At 42.0% G+C, this 18680-nt stretch overlaps 2 protein-coding genes across 4 annotated transcripts in view; one reads left to right on the top strand and one right to left on the bottom strand.

Annotated features, from left to right (window-relative positions):
- The window catches only part of OTOP2 (otopetrin 2), a 56435-nt gene that overhangs the window by 27763 nt on the left and 9992 nt on the right, over window positions 1–18680 (top strand). The gene's annotated exons all lie outside the window — the stretch shown is intronic.
- On the bottom strand, window positions 1774–16864 carry USH1G (USH1 protein network component sans). 3 transcript variants are annotated; one of them, XM_087954085.1, is made up of 3 exons: window positions 16345–16864; window positions 3129–4370; window positions 1774–1845 (listed from the first exon to the last, which is right to left on the bottom strand). In XM_087954085.1, exons 1-3 carry the CDS (start codon window positions 16506–16508, stop codon window positions 1842–1844), a joined length of 1410 nt encoding a protein of 469 aa, XP_087810211.1. In that variant the 5' UTR covers window positions 16509–16864; the 3' UTR covers window positions 1774–1841. The 3 variants fall into 3 exon arrangements, 2 of the variants coding, with proteins under 2 accessions (XP_087810211.1, XP_026523012.1); XM_026667227.2 differs by lacking the exon at window positions 1774–1845 and having other exon boundaries at window positions 3125–4370; XR_015747315.1 differs by lacking the exons at window positions 1774–1845; window positions 3129–4370 and adding an exon at window positions 15115–15251 and having other exon boundaries at window positions 16345–16460.

Below are 18680 nucleotides of genomic sequence, written 5' to 3'. Positions count from 1 at the left end.
CTGTGGGCCAGATTTAAGCATCCCATGGGACGGATGTGGCCCACGGGCCTTGAGTTTGACACCTCTGATCTATATTGATGTCAAGGATTCCAGGGTGTGAGTAGTAATCATTAATTCTGGCTACTTTTGAACTTGGCAACCAGATGTAAATGGAGGAGTAATTATTTCTGTATTGTGCTAGTTGTGCTGGAAGAGCTTCAGAGATGTCCTTCTCCGAGTGTCATCACCGTGGGAAGACAATGCCCAAGAGAGAAGACAAGATGGCACCAATTTAGGGCGTCCTCCCAGGAAATAAAGTATGAGGTTGATGACAATCTTGCTTTCTGTTTGATGCAAATCAAAATGTTTCCTTTTGCATGGCACTTTGAAATATAAAACATTATTGCTTTTATTGAACTGATCTATTATTAAGAAAGGGACCAGACAGACTAAGGATCTTGCTAAATATAAAACAGCAAAACATGATGGTTGTAAAGGGGATTATCATGTGATTGACCTGATTTTTTATTATTATTATTTTTTGACAATCTTAAGTCCAGCTTTATTTTATGCCTGTTTATTCCCAAAATATTTTAGTCCAATTTAATTAAATCTTTAGAGAACTACAATGTTGATCTGGCCCTTCTGGACTCGCTCAATTGTATTAATATCTGATATACAGTGTGGATTCCAGAGAGATGAGTTGTATTCAAGCTTCTTCCTTTCCCGGTTCGAAGCCCTGCTTAGCTGTCAAAAATATTTTCTTATTTTTTTTCCTGTCCCTTTGTAATTTTGCTGCTCACTTTTCTTTTCTTAAAAATTCCATGTTACCTTAATCCCGGGGTACTTTTGTTTAGTTGTATTGCCCAGTTGTCCCGGTTCAGATGTTATCCACCTCTTTCTTCCCTCCTGCACAAATCTTAATCCAGCTGAGTCCTCCTCTTCAGGGTGGCCATTTTAAACCACCACTGCAGTCATCTTCGAGGGGAAAAAGACCAAGCCCAGGTGGGGAGATGCGGCTCCCCTCCACCTGGCTTGCGGCTTCCCCTTACTCCGCCGCCCCTCCAAGGCAGCTTTAGCCCCTAATCGTAATGATCAGGACTCTCCAACGAAAGAGCATGGACCATAGCCGCAGAGAGTCACGATCTACGGTCTGTCAGCGAGGAGGCTCCACCTTCTTCCATGATTGACCTGATTTTTTGATGTTTTATCTTGGAGTGGTCATTAAGAGAACCCATTGTTTGTTATGGGGCATTTTTGCCAAAAACTGGAAGTAAACACTAATTTTCAGAAAAAACATCATGAATCATGTTTCTGTTGTAAATTGCAGTCACGTGATCACAGGATGCTGCAAACAGCTGTAAAAGGTTAACAAGCATCTTAAATAAGGTCACATGATGGGGGGCAGCTGTTGAAACCATGTTAAATCCCACCTTTTGAGGGAATCCATCATAAGTTGAGGATTACCAGTGTGCATTAATTGTTGCCTTTCCCATAAATCGTTTCTCTTCTCATTGCTTATTCTTCATACACCTGTGACTCAACTCCACAAAAACGTCCCAAATTTCTACCCTGCTAAGTTTCTACTATTTTACTAAGCACTTAGAACATATGCAATAAGAAATCATCTTTATTAGATCATCTTTATTTGCACATTAGCTCTCCCAGTAGATTATATATTTTAGTGTAATGCAATTGCGTTCCTCCCCTCCCACACTTTAAAAAAAAGCTCTTTAGCACCAGACATGCTTCTGCAGACAGTAAAGCAGAAAAAGGAAGCTGAGAAAGAATTGAGGCGTTTTGTTGTATCTCTAGGAGATAATTTCTGGCAACTTAGAAGTGGTTTTCCCCTGCATTCATGGCTATCTGAAATGGAGAAAAATAGATTTTGTTAATGAACAGTGATATTACTATTGCATTAATGAACAGAAACCAATAACTACGAAAACAGCATAAAATGGTGGGGAAAGGAAACCACTGTAAAATCAACAGTTAATGCACCGACTGTATTTCAGAGTTGCCCTGGTAACTTGGCAGCCCTGCTTTATAACAATAGGGATGCTATGCTGTAGCAAAATAGCAATTTGAAAACATAACCTGAGAATGAAATAAACATTCTTTTATGAAAGGCATTTGCTTTAAAGAAGAAAGAGATCGTGCCAATAGCAAGCTTAATTGATAGCTCCTGGGTTGCCAGTATCCGCTTTTAGAATAGAATAGAATAGAATAGAATAGAATAGAATAGAATAGAATAGAATAGAATAGAATAGAATAGAATTCTTTATTGGCCAAGTGTGATTGGACACACAAGAAATTTGTCTTGGTGCAAATTACGCAGTGGAGATTGGAAGCATTCCTCTTGGCAATTCCTCTAGATTTCCAAGCTGCTTAGATCTCCATACGAAAGTTCAAAGCTCTGGACAGGCTTGGTAAAGAGGATGCAGGAGTAAATAAGTGATAGTGAATCATTTCATGCAAGGTGGGCAGCTGTATAAATGTAGGTGAGAAAGAGAAGAGAGAGAAAGAGAGAGAGATCATAGAGGGATAAAATAAGTTACATGGTCAGAGGGGAAGATGGGGGACATGGGTTTTACTATCAAAAATAGGTAGTTAAAAAAAAAAGCTGGGGTAGAAAATGTGCCCATGATCTTATTATCCCCAGACAGGTATGTGTTTACTGATGGCCACTTGTCTCCAGTATAGAAGCACCTAAAAGGTTCCATAAAAGCCATTGCACCCCTTCAACTCAAAATGGTTGTCCATTTAGAAGGGTGACCAATATATTTCCAATAGGTTTAGTGGGGAAAATAAAATAATACTGATTCGGGACAATAAAAATTCAGAACTGAGAAAGCTGCAGAATATTACATTACATTAATATAGTGAGCACCTCTATTCTTACTTATTCATCGCGTAGCTACTGAAACATTTATACAGGCTCCTTTTTATCATTCAAATTCTATCAATTAGGTTGGCAAGCTCCCATCAAGTATTAGGCAGAGTTTCTTCTAACACCATGATCTACTAAAACATTCCAATACTTAGATGAGGTGCGTGTAACAAATACCCTTCTAAGATATGCTCATCATATGTTGAAGACCTGAGGGCAATTAAACAGTTAAATTAAGTTAAGCAGTTCTATTGCTTACAGATCCGTGTCTTCTATGACATCGGGGTTGTCCAAAGTCTGTTTCCTTCTTTGAACAGCATCCAGAATCTTTTTCCTGGGCCCCAGCGGAATGTTGATACTTTTCAGATCATTGTCTGAACATAACATCAGAGCTTCCAGATCTATCTTCTCCTTCTTAAGGATAGAAATAAACTCAAACATGTTCAGAGAAGCCAGGAAGGTCTCCAGAGGGCTAGTGTCAGGTTCAATATCATCATCCAGATCCAGTTCCATTTCATCCCAGGGCAAGTCCTCCAGATTCCTCTCCTGCAGGCTGTTGGCACTGCCAATGCTGTCGTTAAGACTTGGCGAGCGTTGAAGGTGGCTGTGAAGCTTAACACTCATCCTGTCTGTATTGCGTTCCCCCAAAATACTGGGATCACTTTGACCAATCCCAAATAGTCCACTACTGACATAGTTCCTCCGAAAAACCATGGTACCAAGTCCAGGCCGATTGAATAAAGAGTCATGGCCAGAATCGGTACTGACCTCAGACTGGGTGGAGTCCAGGTGCAAACCTGGGTCGCTTATGGCACGGGAGACAGTATCTTCGTCAGACAGAAACATATCCCTAACATTTCGCCGGGTCCATTCCTTTGGGCTAACATATGTGCCTTGTTTCACAAACATGACATCGTTGCCCAGCTGTAAACCAGACAAGGACCTCACACTTTTCCTCCCATCCTCATAAATTTTGAATGTCCCATCCACCTGTTTCTTTTTCTCTAGTTTCTTCTGGATCTTTGTTTTGCCCTTGGCTGTGCCCTGTATGGTGGCCTGAGAGTATGGCAAGGAATTCATCAGGGACATGTGTTGAAGTCTTCTGCTCAATGTGCTACTGGAGTAGCTGGAGAAACTCATTGTGTCTGAGCGGTCAGACATCTCTTTCTTGTATCGCTTCTCCATCCTTTCGTGGTGCTTTTTCTGCATCTTTACACAGTCCTTAATACGTTTCTCTGCATCTTTAAAGGCTTTGTCCTTCAACTTGCTCACCAGTTTAGGGTTGAGGCTGCTCTGCTTAGCAGCAATGGAGTCCAAGTAACGCACACACTCCATGTGACCCTTCATGGCTGCCATGTCCAGTGGTGTGTGGTAGTCATTGTCCAGACACCAGATATTGGCTCCAAAAGATACCAGGAAGGAGAGGCAATTCAGGTGACTGTTAGCTGCTGCCAGATGAAGAGGTGTGTTCCCCCAGATATCACATTTGTCTGGATCACCCCTAAAATGGTGTGAGAAACAGATAGTAAGTTCTCAAAGAGGTCCATAATCTCATTTGCAGATATTGTTTTAGACTTACAGAAATACAAAATCAATTTTCCATAAGTTGGTTAACTTTCCAGTTGCATGAACTTCAATTCCCATTCTCAACAAGAGAAGTTAGGATGGCTGGAGAATTTTGGGAGTTAAAGTCCATAGCTCTGGAGAACACCCAGTTTGGAGAAGGCTGGCATAGACTAGCCTTTCCCTACTTTGTGCCATCTGAGTGCATTAGGATATCAGGTCTCAGAATATTTAACCAGCTGCCATCCTGGCAGGGAATTCTGAGTTTTTGTCCCATCTGAAGAACATGTTGAAGAAGGCTAACAAATACAAATTAGTACTATTTTATCATATTTATGCTGTTAAACTGTTAAGAGTATTTTTCTAGCATTCTTTGAAGGAGGAAAGCCTAGCTTGTTTAAGTGGTGCCCAACAGTAACATTTGTAATATAGCTTTATAAGCTGAGAAGTATATACAGTACGTGAGAAAAGAGAAACACCTTATGTGTCTCACATTTAAATAGATAATTGAGCCCATATAGCACACATATCAAGCCTCATAGTTATGTATTCTGCCCTGCAGAAATAACACTTGACAATGTTCACATTTAGTTCATTTATTTTATTTTATATTCTGCTCATTCAGAAGCTTAAGGAACATTCTTGGCCCGTTTCAATTACCTATCTTATGCTCCTTCATTAAGATGAGAGAGATTAACTCCAAGGTCTCCTTCAACCTTAAATTAAACATCTTTTCCACACAGCCTGCCTGAAAAGATTGCTCTGCAGGTAAAATAGGAAAGAGAAAAAGAACTTAGATGCTTTTGTAGAAAAACATGGTAACAGTAGAGTCAGAACCAGACTTTTGCAATACTTCTTAGCCTCTTTGAAATGTATAGGACAAGACAAGAGGCATAGTACTCTTTCTTAGTGTGGATATTTGGGCAGCTTCCCAATGTTAACAAGTGCTAAAGGAACCGTGCCATGAATTTTGACACAAATCTTGACAGTTGAAACACATTTGTGACATTTCTGAGTTACAGATCATGTGGGGAAAGTAAAGACCCACAAGAAGTGAAGTTGCCAGACAACAGATTGTGGACGCAGTTTCTTTTGGTTCCGGCTGCTCTGTTGAGCACTAAGGACATGCAAGAAATTCATTTAGGCTACTTGCTTAGCCCACCCTCCCTCTCTTGCCTTGATACTGACCTATCAGTAGTGGGAAATTGAGGGAAAATATCAATATTTGATGAATGGCAGGCCAAGAATAAATTATTGATGGTATGTGGTTAAAGAGACCGTGAAACTGAAAATGCCAGAGCTACTACGCTTTGGATACAGGGCACACGAGGCTTTATGTTCTGAATAAATGCCTGTGTATTAGAATGAGCATACATGTCTCTGTTCAAGAAGAAAAACAGAATCAGATTATACTCATTTTTCTTCTCTCTTCCCTTTTCCTGTTGCACTGTAACCTTTAGTATATTTCTGAGAAATAATACATCATACCACAATTATCCCAAATTGGGTTGAAAAAACTTGTCTGTGTTTTCTTTAATGCTTCATATTCAGTTTGGTGGAAAATAAATGTTTTTCACACTACTTACGGAGAATATTTTGATAAAAATCTTCCTGTGTGAGGTACCAGGTTACAAAGGTGTGTGTGCGAGATAGTGGTCTGACTTGCTGTAGATTATTATCTTCCATTAATCTGCAGCCTCCATGATTTTCCAGCCATCAATTAACTCACAAGGAAAAGTCATGATGGAATTCTTCCTATGTTATTTTTTTTCCCCCAGAAGCATAGGTGGTTAAAGGAAGTTGCAGACTTCTGGAGGAAAAGTAATCTACACCAGCACTCACAACATCACAATAAGCACCACAAAACATGAAAACAGTAAGAATGAGACTGAAAAATAGAAGCTCCTTTTGAAGAAAAAGACAACTTTTGTTGGTTTTAGTAGCATTGATCTTTATAGTTTTGTTCTTCGGTGTAGAAGGGGAAAAAAGCAACAAAAATTATTGTTCCTCTGCAGCCTTCAGCATATTATATTAAGCATGTTATGTCATGATAGTCTTTTGAGTTTGGGATTCACTATTATTAAGTAGGAAAATTATCAGCCACATGACCATTTAATTCATGTATCACTATTAGCTCACTAAGCGAGGTCATCTGTGCAGAGGAACAACTTGAGTTTACCATAGTCAGTGAAGTACAGGGCAGTTGTTTACTGACCTCTTGACCTGTCTGCTCAAATATCCTATGAGGTACCTTGGTCATGTGGTAGGCAATAAATGCAAATAAAATTAAAAGAAACACATACATATTTGTGCCATGTACCTGAAGTGATAGTGTTTGGATGCTGATTTTGTTTAGGTACCTCTTAATTCTAATTAATTCTTAAAACAAAAAAAGGAACGAATTTCCATATGTGGTGGCAATGTATAGAGATTAAAAAATATTGGAAGAAGATACAGAGATGGCTCTTTGAAATAACAAATTATAGATTGAAAGTGGAACCAGAAACATAACTATTAGGCATGATTAAAGGGAATTTGAGTAAAGATAAAAGATACCTTATCATACATATCTTAACGGCAGCAAGAATTACCTTTGCACAAAGCTGAAAGAGCGATAAAATACCACCAGATGAAGTTTTAATTCAAAAAATAATGGACTGTGCAGAACTAGACAAATTCGCTATGGAATTAAAAGGCAAGGATGATTGAGATTATTATGCGATATGGGATAGGTGGTATGAATGGGTGAAGAACAAAGATAGAATTTGATGTATGGTTACAAAATGAGAAATATGTATATATAATGACACAAATACTGTTAATGGAAATGAGAGCTTTGTATTTTTGGTTTTTAAAAGAATAAAAATTATTTTTAAAAATATTCTTAAACTTGCCAATCTTGAAATGCTAAGAATAGGCTGGGAATACCCAGAGCCAATTAGTGTTCCCACAGTCCAAACCAGGAGGAAATGGAGAAACTATCATTCAGTCGGGGGGGGGGGGGGGGGGGGGGGGGGGGGGGGGGGGGGGGGGGGGGGGGGGGGGGGGGGGGGGGGGGGGGGGGGGGGGGGGGGGGGGGGGGGGGGGGGGGGGGGGGGGGGGGGGGGGGGGGGGGGGGGGGGGGGGGGGGGGGGGGGGGGGGGGGGGGGGGGGGGGGGGGGGGGGGGGGGGGGGGGGGGGGGGGGGGGGGGGGGGGGGGGGGGGGGGGGGGGGGGGGGGGGGGGGGGGGGGGGGGGGGGGGGGGGGGGGGGGGGGGGGGGGGGGGGGGGGGGGGGGGGGGGGGGGGGGGGGGGGGGGGGGGGGGGGGGGGGGGGGGGGGGGGGGGGGGGGGGGGGGGGGGGGGGGGGGGGGGGGGGGGGGGGGGGGGGGGGGGGGGGGGGGGGGGGGGGGGGGGGGGGGGGGGGGGGGGGGGGGGGGGGGGGGGGGGGGGGGGGGGGGGGGGGGGGGGGGGGGGGGGGGGGGGGGGGGGGGGGGGGGGGGGGGGGGGGGGGGGAGTGCCCCAAACCTTGAATTATGACAGTTTCTGGAGTTAGGAAAATGTTGTCATCCCTGCTGTGGCAGGATTTGGGCAGGGAAAAACTACAGATTGCTAACCAATCGTCACATCTACTGACTTCTGTATCTGCTGCATGCATTTGCCAACTCATTGGTTTTTTTAAAAATCTGATACTAGTACTAAGGAAAGCTGCCTGCCAAAAGACATCATTTTTCCTAAGTAGAAATTCCCATGAAATCTGGGATAATGGCATAGCCTCGTTCTTCTGCAGTTAGATGCTTTTTTCCCAATAGCTAAAAACCTGGGCATAGGTTGCTATACAATGTCTACTGTATGTTTGTGGAGTAGATGAAGGGAGGCTTCAGCCAGGGAGCTAAGCATTAGGGTATATAAATATACTGTACCTTATAAATAGCTGGGTGCTCCTGGCCTAAAACAGCAGATAAATTCAAGCTGAGCATTTTTATACAGTAGATTGACATATTTACCAGAAAGTAACTAGAGGAGTTCAGATAGGACTAGTCTAGGCTTCACGGTAACCCTATCTCTGAGGCTGCTCTGAAGTCTATAGAGGGCTCTGGGGGCAGGATGAGAAAATGGGAGAACAGCCCAACTCCCCTTTGGACTCCAGCTGCTGAAAGAGAATGACACAGAAATACAGTGATGGGCTGCCGGTGCTTCTTTTGCAAAAAATACTGCATCTGGAGAGCCCCTTTCTTGAGATCATATTCTGTTCTGCATTACTTATTACTTAACTCTATGAAATCATGCAGTCAAAAATCATGCACTAAAAAAGATTACACGTACAATGTCGTTCCATATTACAGATGTAATATACCTGTGGACCCCTCTCCCCTATTTTATGGGACTATAACTCTTTCCCCCCCCATACTCCTTGCTACTGACCAATTGGTCAGAATCAGAATAACAGAGTTGGAAGGGACCTGAAAGGTCTTCTAGTCCAACCTCAAGCAGGAGGCCCAGGGGTGGGATTCTACCAGTTCACACCTATTCGCTAGAACCTGTTGTTAACATTCTAAGCAGTTTGGAGAATCGGTTGTTAGAAGAAATTACTAGCCTAATCCTGTAAGGAAGGCAGGAAGGAAACATTCTGGTGTTGCTTGCAGAAAGTGCCTCTCCGTTAACCTTTATTACATTCTTGGCAGGACTAGACTTCCTGTCTCAGGAATTTCTCTGGAGTTTTTTTCCTCTCCTTTGCTGGTACTTTGCTTGTGTGGAGTGACCATTGAAAAAAGTGACATGACCATTTTTCACACTTACAACTGTTGCAGCATCCCCACAGTCACGAGAGGCCAGGCAAGGAGATGCATACCTCGATGTGAGTGATGTTGAGTTGGCCATGCCCAGCCAACAACATGACCACCAAGCCATGGCCACCCAGTCACAAGACCACCAAGCCATGCCCACCAACTAAGCCACACCCACAGAACCAGTTGTTAAAAATTTTGAATCCCACCTCTGAGGAGGCCCTATACCAGGGGTGTCAAACTCGTGTCGTCATGGCAGCATCACGTGACTATCAGGACTTCTTTCCTCTCCGCTAAACTGGGCAGGGGCGGGACCAGCACGTGACGTGAGTTTGACACCCCTGCCCTATACCATTTCAGATCAGAGTTACCAGGAGTTATAGTGCATTGATGACCCCACCTTGTGCTTCATAATCCACTCAGGGTTATCCAAACAACTGTAGCATTTATGCCAGAATATCCAAATAGCAACATATGTAAGTAGTATGAAAATGAAAGTATTTGCCACTCTTTAATAAAACCCCAACATCTAGTGCCTAAGCACGAAGACTACCTCACTTATTTGAAAAAAAAAAAAAAAGATTTTCTTTGCTTCTTTGAAATGTTGCCAAACCCCTTAGACCCCTCAATCTTTGGGAGAAATCACACTTCAGTGAGCTCAGCAGAAAGTTAATTAATATTTGCCTTTGAATTAGAAGCTGAGGCTTGGAGTGATGAAGGAGAGAGAGCTTATTGGTTTCTTCCCATCTGAAGAATTTTCAAATGCAAGGCAACACACAATAAATGGGACAAGTTTCAGTGTTACAGGGCAGATCACAATATCTTCCATTCTGACCTAGGGCAAGTTTGGTATCATCCACTTATACAACCTCCATTACTGTCTGGTATGATGATATGCAGCATTTAAACGTTGCCCCATATGCGTGGGCAAGGGGAATACGGAAAACAGAGAGGAAATTAGTCCCATACGGTTAAGGGAGTGGTAGAAGAAGCAACCTTCAGATCAACTTCCCACTTATTTCAGATCCTCATTTCTAGAGAATCTCTAATAGACTCAACTAGTACATCAGGTTAAGGAAAATATAATTATATGCAATTATTACATTGCAAAACAAACAGAAGCAGGAATCAAAAAGTATTGGGAAACAATGGGAAAATACTGTTGTAAGAAAGTCCTGTACTGTACTGGCTTATTGTATATTCCAGTCAATGAGAACATCTGTTTAATAGAATAATAAGAGTATTATAGCAATACAGTGTATGCTACTATGTTAAGGTCATTTCTTATCACAGATAATATGATACAATCCAATAAATTAGGCTGCGGTTATTTCTATACATGGAATCTACATAGCAACATGTAAACAGATCGCACAATTCTCCAATTTTCAAAGAAATGGGTTACACAGTTCTTCACATTCAATCACAAAAGTTACTTTGGAGTGTACATTGGTGAAAATATGGCACTTGTTACAATTTGGAAAGAATATGTACTGTATTTGAATCTCATTTGCTCTCTTTGTAGGAGGTTGCATAAACTTATGATGAAATCCGTTATATGTTTATATTGTAGGCAAAGGAAAATTAAACACCAGTGGGAGGAAATGATTGAAAGGACAAAGGGATACCGATGTATAGATAATATGACAGCCATCTTGTTTCCCAGGTGGCAGCAAAAAATAGTCAAGTCAACCTGAAAAAAGATGCAGCTGCTTCAAGGAGTTGCAAAGCAGGGGTTATGTTCATAACCCTCACAACCCCAAAGCATTTTCTCCAACTTATTTCTTAATTGCCACACAGTCCTAAAAAAAAAACCAAATTCTTCTGTGATTCTCAGGTATCACTGTTGCCCCTTTTCCTTCTTACATAGAGGAAGTTGTACTCCAAATTTATTAACACCCACTCCTATCAGTATCAGGGTGTGTCCCACATCTGGATTGTCTATTCCATATTATTTATACATCAGTATCACTTTTGTCCTCTGAATCATTTCTTTCCATCCATGTTTAATTTTCCTTTGCCTGCAATGTAAACATACCACAGATTTTATCATAAGTTTTTGCATCCTCCTACAAAGAGAGCAAATGAGACTCAAATCCAATACATATTCTTTCCTAATTGTGTCCCATATCAGGTTTGACAGATTATATCTGAAGTACTGAATGTTCCTACTTTCATTCAGGAATAACTCAAGAGGAGCTGAAGAGCTCTCTATCTAAGAGAGAATGAGGTTACCAACAAAACAGGTTGTCTTTTCTCTGTCTCATCTCTTGAAGCTCTTCCTGGCTGACCTCCGCTAATCATCAGCTTTGGTATCTCCCATCACAGATACCCCACTGAAGAGGCTGTCAAAGGCCTACAGTGAAAAGCAGAGATCTTGCCCAGCAAATGCTGACTCACCTCCCTTTTACCAGCCATCTCATTAATTCTACTTTTGCCCCTAATTAGAGCACCGACAGGAGGAGGAGAAATGCTTTTTGAGAAGCTAATGAATTAGGCAGAATCCTGCCTCCCCTTTAGTGCCTGTGCTGGATGAAAAACAACTGTGGATCTTACCTACACAAACCACCCATCTGTTATGTAATGTAGGGTAGGAATAATGCATCCCATTTCTTACCTGTAGGGCAAGGGCTTTGAACATTCAGTTCAGCCACCATGATTCATGTATAGAACAAGAGAGATACCAGCTGAGGCCCTGATGCACAATTCACCGATTCCTGACAGGGTGTCTCCCAGCATGAAATTTGTTGCCCTTGTTGCCAGTCCCTATCCTCTCTACCACTTTGCTTCAGCTCACTGGTGAAGGGTGGTAAAACCTGGCATATTTTACACATCTTGTGGCTGCACTTGGATGGTGTCAGAGCAGAGGTGGGTATTCAGCAGGTTCTGACCAGTTCTGGAGAACTGGTAGCAGAAATTTTGAGTAGTTTGGAGAACCGGCAAATACCACTTCTGACTGGCCCTGCCCCCCATCTATTCTCTGCCTCCCAAGTCCCAGTTGATCGGCTGGGTCTTCTTTTGTTGCCTTACACAGGAGAATGGAGCTGGAAAGCAGGTTAGTGGGGTGGGGAGGGAATAGAGATTTTGCAGTAACCTTCCCCCAGGAGTAAGTTGGGAATGGGGATTTTACACTATACTTCCTCTGCCGTGCCCACCAAGCCACGCCCACAGAACTGGTAGTAAAAAAAATTGAATCCCACCACTGTGTCAGAGTACCAGCGAACACATTATTTCAATAATGCTAAAGTTAAAGATGACTTAATGATCTCGCTTATAAGCTGGGGATGAAATAGAGGCAAGATCATGGGAGCTATGGAAGAAAAATGATGTTGCCAGAATATATTTGTGCTATGGTTAGGTACAGGCGGAGACTTGGCCTTGGAGAAGAAACCAGATTGATAGATCCATGTAGTGTCTCGGTAGCTCTGCACCCTCAGTACAACAGCTGATTTTGACTCAGAAAAATCCCCAGAAATTTTGCAAAGTGCTAAAGCACTCTATAAACTATCTAGTCTACAGCTCTCTGAATCGCAGGCCATATTCTCTTCAAATTAATTAGAAAGGGGAACATTGACTGATGTTGAACTTCAGTGCTTTGGCTTTTCTTAAGATAGTAAAACTCTCTCTCCCTCTCTTTGCAAGTTCTTTGCTTATTTCAACGTATTTATTTTCCCCCAATCAAACACAGCCAATGATAGACGTTTCTTTTAAAACATCGGGACTATCTATCATTTCCTAATAAGATTCTTCGCCAAAAGGGCAGGAGCATTTTTAGTACTATATTCTTCAACAGACAGCAAGCATATTTTTTTCAGTTCATTAAACACTAGCCAGGCATGAGGAAGATTCTTTGCTGGGAATATTTACTCCACTTTGTATGTTCTGAAGAAACCAACTTCTATGCCTTTAACATCAGAGCAGAATTATATGGATTTCTAAGTTTTCAACTCATCCTACGGCTTTTGGATGTGTTTTTAAAGCAAGAGATATGAATTCCAGCAAGAAAGGAAAACAATTACCCACTTGTGGCACTTAAAGAGAATTCACTTATCTGATTCGGTCCAGTACATGCATATTTAAAAACTAGGGGTTCTGAATCCAGCCAAATTTAGAAATACAAGAACACAAGAAAATGCATAAATGGAAAAACAAGGGACGTGGGGCCTGCACATCGGAGATAGTTTCATACTTGGCAGTCAAGAGAACCATCGATTTCTTATAAGCATGTATGTTATAATATCAATCATGAAACTAATATTTTTTAAAAACCTCAAGTGTGAGGATCCTTACAGTTTCCATTTATTATTTTATTTGTGAAATCATGAATTTAAAAGGCCTTGTGAAGATCTTATTTTGTCCCCCAAATCTGGGGGCCAGTGATGCCACTGCGATATATTTTAGACATGAAAGTCAGCGCAAAAAGATGCCACTACTCACTGGTTTGCCTTAGGCAAGCCCTGATTTGTTACCACTAGTTCAACTACAAAATGGGAAGACAACCAGTTGTATCACACAGTGGTATTATAGGTGAACCTCAGGCTACAATGGCAGTTAGGACTGGGATTGCCATTGCTAAGCAAAGCAGTCATAAAATGCAACATCACATGACTGCATCACTTAGCAACAGCAATTTTGGCAGTCCTGGTAACTGTTGTAACCCCAAGACATGTGGGTCATTAAGTGAGAGAAGTGGGAGCAGGGGTGGGATTCTACAGGCTCGTACCTATTCGCTAGAACCTGTTAACATTTTAAGCAGTTCGGAGAACCAGTTGTTAGAAGAAATTACTGGCCTAATCCTGTAAGGAAGGCAGGAAGGAAACGTTCTGGTGTTGCTTACAGAAACTGCCTATCCATTAACCCTTATTACATTCTTGCCAGGACTAGACTTCCTGTCTCAGGAACGTCTCTGGAGTTTTTTTCCCCTCCTTTGCTGGTACTTTGCTTGTGTGGAGTGACCATTCAAAGTTACAATGGCACTGAAAAAAGTGACTTATGACATTTTTCACTCTTACGACTGTTGCAGCATCCCCACAGTCACGAGAGGCCAGGCAAGGAGAAGCATGCCTCGATGTGAGTGATGTTGAGTTGGCCACGCCCAGCCAGTCACATGACCACCAAGCCACGCCCACCAACTAAGCCACGGCCACAGAACCAGTTGTTAAAAAAATTGAATCCCACCCCTGAGTCCCAGATAAGGAGTCTGGATGTGATGCCGTGGGCAGGGACGCACTATGGAGGACAGGTGCTGCAGAATACAGGATTCCTGGGAATCTTCTATTCTGTACTGGGACTCCTTGGGGAAAATGCAGTGGGAGCAATTTACAGGAACTACATGCGACCTTCCATGCCAGCTTCCTCACTCACTCTGCTTGTGGGAAGCCAGCAAGGAAGGTTGCAAAGGGTGATGCTGTGACTATGGCTTGCTCTGATTTGTAATTGCAAACCAGGTGCCAAGCACCCAGATCACAATCATATGATCATGGGGATGCTGCAAAGGCCATAACTTCAGACTGTTCATAAATCATCCCTATTCGGTTGCTGAAAAAGTGGTCATAACTCAAGGACTATCGATACCATAATAAGTAACCCAGCTCTTTTACCTCTTGTAAAGCTTAGCTTTTGGGTCCTACCTCAAGAAGAACAACCTAAGAAGTGCCTCCAATAATTCTGTACCTTTCTCAGAATTTTTCTCCTCCCTTCTTTTTTACTCTTTCTATAGTTAATATAAATACTGATTATATCAAAGAAAATAAATGCATACAATACATTCAGAAAGCATTTAGACCTTCACTTTTGTCAATTTCATTAAGCTGCAGCCTGATTCTATAGTTGTTGAAATTCATTTTTTCTCATTAATCTACACTCAGTGTACCCCATAATGACAAAGTGAAAACAGAATTTTAGAAATGTCTCAATTTATTAAAAAGAAAAAACTGAAATATCACATTGGTATGAGTATTCAGACCCTTTGCAGCAACACTTGAAATTTAGCTTAGGTGCCTCCCATTTCTCTTGATTGTTGTTGACATGTTTCTACAGCTTGATTGGAGTACACCTGTGGTAAATTAAATAGATTGGACATGATTCTTCAGTGCAAAACACATGAAAGCCCACTTGGAGTTTGCAAAAAAAAAAAAAGCACCTGAAGGACTCTCAGACTGTGTGGAATAAGATTCTTTGGTCTGACGAAACCAAGATTGAACTGCTAGGCCTCAATTCTAAATGTTATGACTGTTATGACAGGCATCACTCATCACCTGCCCAATATCATCCCAACAGTGAAGCATCATGCTGTGCGGGTGTTTTACAGACATTTCTCAAATTCTATTTTCACTTTATCATTATGGGGTACTGAGTGTAGATTAAAGAGAGAGAAAAAATGAATTTCAACAACTGTAGAAAGGCTGCAGCAAAATTGACCAAAAGAGGGTCTGAATACTTTCAGATATGCACTGTATATGCAAACTGGCTTTGATCACAACTCTCTGACAATCCTAATCAGCCCAGTTCAATGGATGTTGGAAAGGAGATGCTTGAGATGCTAAACGGAGTCCTGCATTGGGCACGGAATTGGAATAGATGCTGTTTAAAATCCTTTCCAGCCTTGACTTTCAGCTTATGAAATATTTCTTCAGATTGTAATGAAAATGAAGGCTCAGAACAGTTTCTTCCCTTCAGTTAAGATATGCATCTCTTCAGCCAATCCATGAACAGCAAAAAAGAGTACCCTGTCCAAATTTTTAGTAAAACCCAAGGGAATACTGGAGTTTATTGCAAAAAAAAAAATTGGGTGTTATGGAGACCATTCTAGGCCAATGTAAGCAAAACATTCAGCTGTTTGATGGGTTGAGAAGGAGAAATATCGAAGAAACTGATATAAGTCAGAGCTTTTCTGCTTTCCAAGAGTCTCGAGACACATACTGTCAATACATCTAGAACTTCATAGATGGGCACATCCTGAAGCCCTGCCCTTCCTGAACAACAATGAACTCAGGGCATCTCACCTGCCACCAGGTACAAATGAAAGCTGCTGTCACTTCAGTGGCCTGCAAGGTTCGGTGGATTTGATATCCAGGAAGAACGGACAAACCTTTCCCCCAAGGCCTGGACGTAAACAAAAACAGAACAGTGCAAAACATCAGACTTACCCTCTGCTAGCTATCAGCCTTAAGGCATCCAAGTTGCCATGGTAGGCAGCCCACAGGGTTGGGGTCATGCCATCTTCATCAGGGGAATTTAAGTCCTTCTTGGTGGCTTCTTTCAGCAGATGCAGATAGCCATCTCTGGCTGCACGGTGGTACTGGTCATTCATGGTGTAGCCTTAAAGCTTGCCCATGTCACTGGGAGGGTGAACAGCACACAGATGGCAACAGAGTTCTAGGAAAGCAGCTGTCAGAGAGGAGGGAGCTCCGTTGCCAAGATACCTGAGATTCCCTGCCCGGAGAGGGCAGGAACTCCTCACATTGAAGGCATATTATTTGCTGTGGATTCCCCTGGGTCCTAAAAATTCCTGTCTTTGCTTTAGCTAGTCCCTTTCAGAAGACACTTCTCCTTTGGGAATATCCTGGTGGGAATATCTGCTTGGGGATATGTTTTTGGAAACCTTGGCCTGTCAAATCTAAAGTGCAGCACGTCAGAATACTTAGACTCATCCAGGCTCAGGATTCAAGTTTTATTCCAGAGTTACTCTGCGCCACCAAAGATTTTTGGCGGACAGAGTGAAAATGTTCAGAAATTATCTCCTTCTACATGGAACCTCCCCAGGCTTGTTCACCAATTCTTTCATTCTTTTTCCCCTTTTAAAGGGAATTCGTGAAAAGAGTGATACACAATTATTACACAATCATTTTAGACTTTAAACTCTTATCCCTTATGGAGTACCCACTGCTGGCCAGTGGGGGAGTAGGTGCATGTACAGGCCTTCAAGTCAGTGTTGACTCCTGGTCAAATCCCTACAGTTTTCTTGCCAAGAATTTCCAGAAGTGTTTTTCCACTGCCTCATTTCTAGGACTCAGAAAGAGGAACTGGCCCAAAGTCACCCAGTTGGTTTGGTGTCTAAGGCAAGACTAAAACTCAGAGTCGGCAGGTTTCTACTCTGATGCACCTTAACCACTATACTATACTGACTCTCTGCCCAGCAAAAGATTAATTATATGCCAGGCCAACGTTGTGAAGTCATTTAGAAAATGGATCCAGGTGACAGTCTGACACTGGGCACCCCGCTAGAACAGTAGGCATGAACTCATCTCCAACAGATGCATGGCAGGCCGCCATCTTTGCACACGGGTTATTAAAGGCAGTCTAATCACTAGTAGCATGTCAATGCATTGATGATAGAGTAGAAAAGAATGGGAACATTACACATACATCTGCATGGAGCTATAATTTATGTTTCATGTGTATGCTCAGAAATGCGAAAAGTAGATAAATAAATGTGTGGAACACAGATCCTTTATTGGTCACAGCTTTGTAGTGGGTTCAGATAAAGTAAGACACAAAAGTGTATCAGCTCTAAATTAACTAAGTTTCTCTTCCCTTACACCAATATAAATCAATCAGCCTTCAGGAAATTGCTATCAGATAGGTCATTTATTAAGCAATAACAAATCTGGACTTGGCATTAAAGGAAAAATATACTACTAAGCCAAATTTGACTCCTGTTGATCCTGTTGTTACCTTGGACTTCTGCCTTTTAAAGAACATGGCATGCAGATGTGTCATGTGGGAGACATTTTTTTGGACTGACAGGTAGTTTCTAAATTAAGAACAATTTCCCATGTGGCTTTTTATAATTTTTTGCACTTCTGCTTTTGTTGGCAGGATTTTATGATGATTTCTTCCCATTTTCATATCAAGTAACCTTGATCCCCATATCTCTCACGTGTTCTTTTTCTCCCCAAACCTAGTTCAAGCACAAAATGGGTCCTATAAGCCTTTCTGAGACATTTATGAAGCAGTCCTGTCAACTCACTAATGGTGTAAATCAAAAGACATCCGGACAAATATAAATTTCAGGGCTGTTGTGAACTGGGGCAAAAAGGAAGCTTGTGCAAAAGTGGTGAGAACAACAAGCCGACTTGAAGGCAGAAAGGTTGGTGGAATAATGCTTGGCTAAAACCATGGTTCTTGTTCTGTCTGCCTAGTTATATAGATGCTGAACTTAATATTAATAAAGGGTCTAACTTTTACACTTTTTATTTTCATTTTGTGTCCCTCTCATCCCATGGGACTCATGTTTTATACAGCCCTAATTTTAAACATAGTGATTTGGCACTAGTAAGCCATGGTGGCTGCAGTAGGATTTACTTCTGAATGGACATGCATCGACTGGTGATGTAAGAAGAGCAAATGAGTGGTTCAGACGTTTGAGTGGTTCCAGAGTAGAGGAAGATATTATCTACCTTTAAAGGGGAATATTTGTAGCTCAGGGTTGAAATGAGGGGTCCTTAGTACTCGCTCGGCTTGTTTTCTTGTAGGCGTTTCA

This window comes from Notechis scutatus, chromosome 2 (assembly GCF_049901735.1).
Source record: "Notechis scutatus isolate UNSWTSFEM ecotype Mainland chromosome 2, rNotScu1.2, whole genome shotgun sequence".
Lineage (NCBI taxonomy): Eukaryota > Metazoa > Chordata > Lepidosauria > Squamata > Elapidae > Notechis > Notechis scutatus.
This window is presented reverse-complemented; position numbering and strand designations above follow the sequence as displayed.

Coding starts and splice junctions, on each gene's coding strand:
- USH1G (XM_087954085.1), bottom strand. CDS start 16,508: ATGAATGACCAGTACCACCGTGCAGCCAGAGATGGCTATCTGCATCTG. Junction 4,371..16,344: donor AGGCTGATAGCTAGCAGAGG/GTAAGTCTGATG, acceptor ACACCATTTTAG/GGGTGATCCAGACAAATGTG.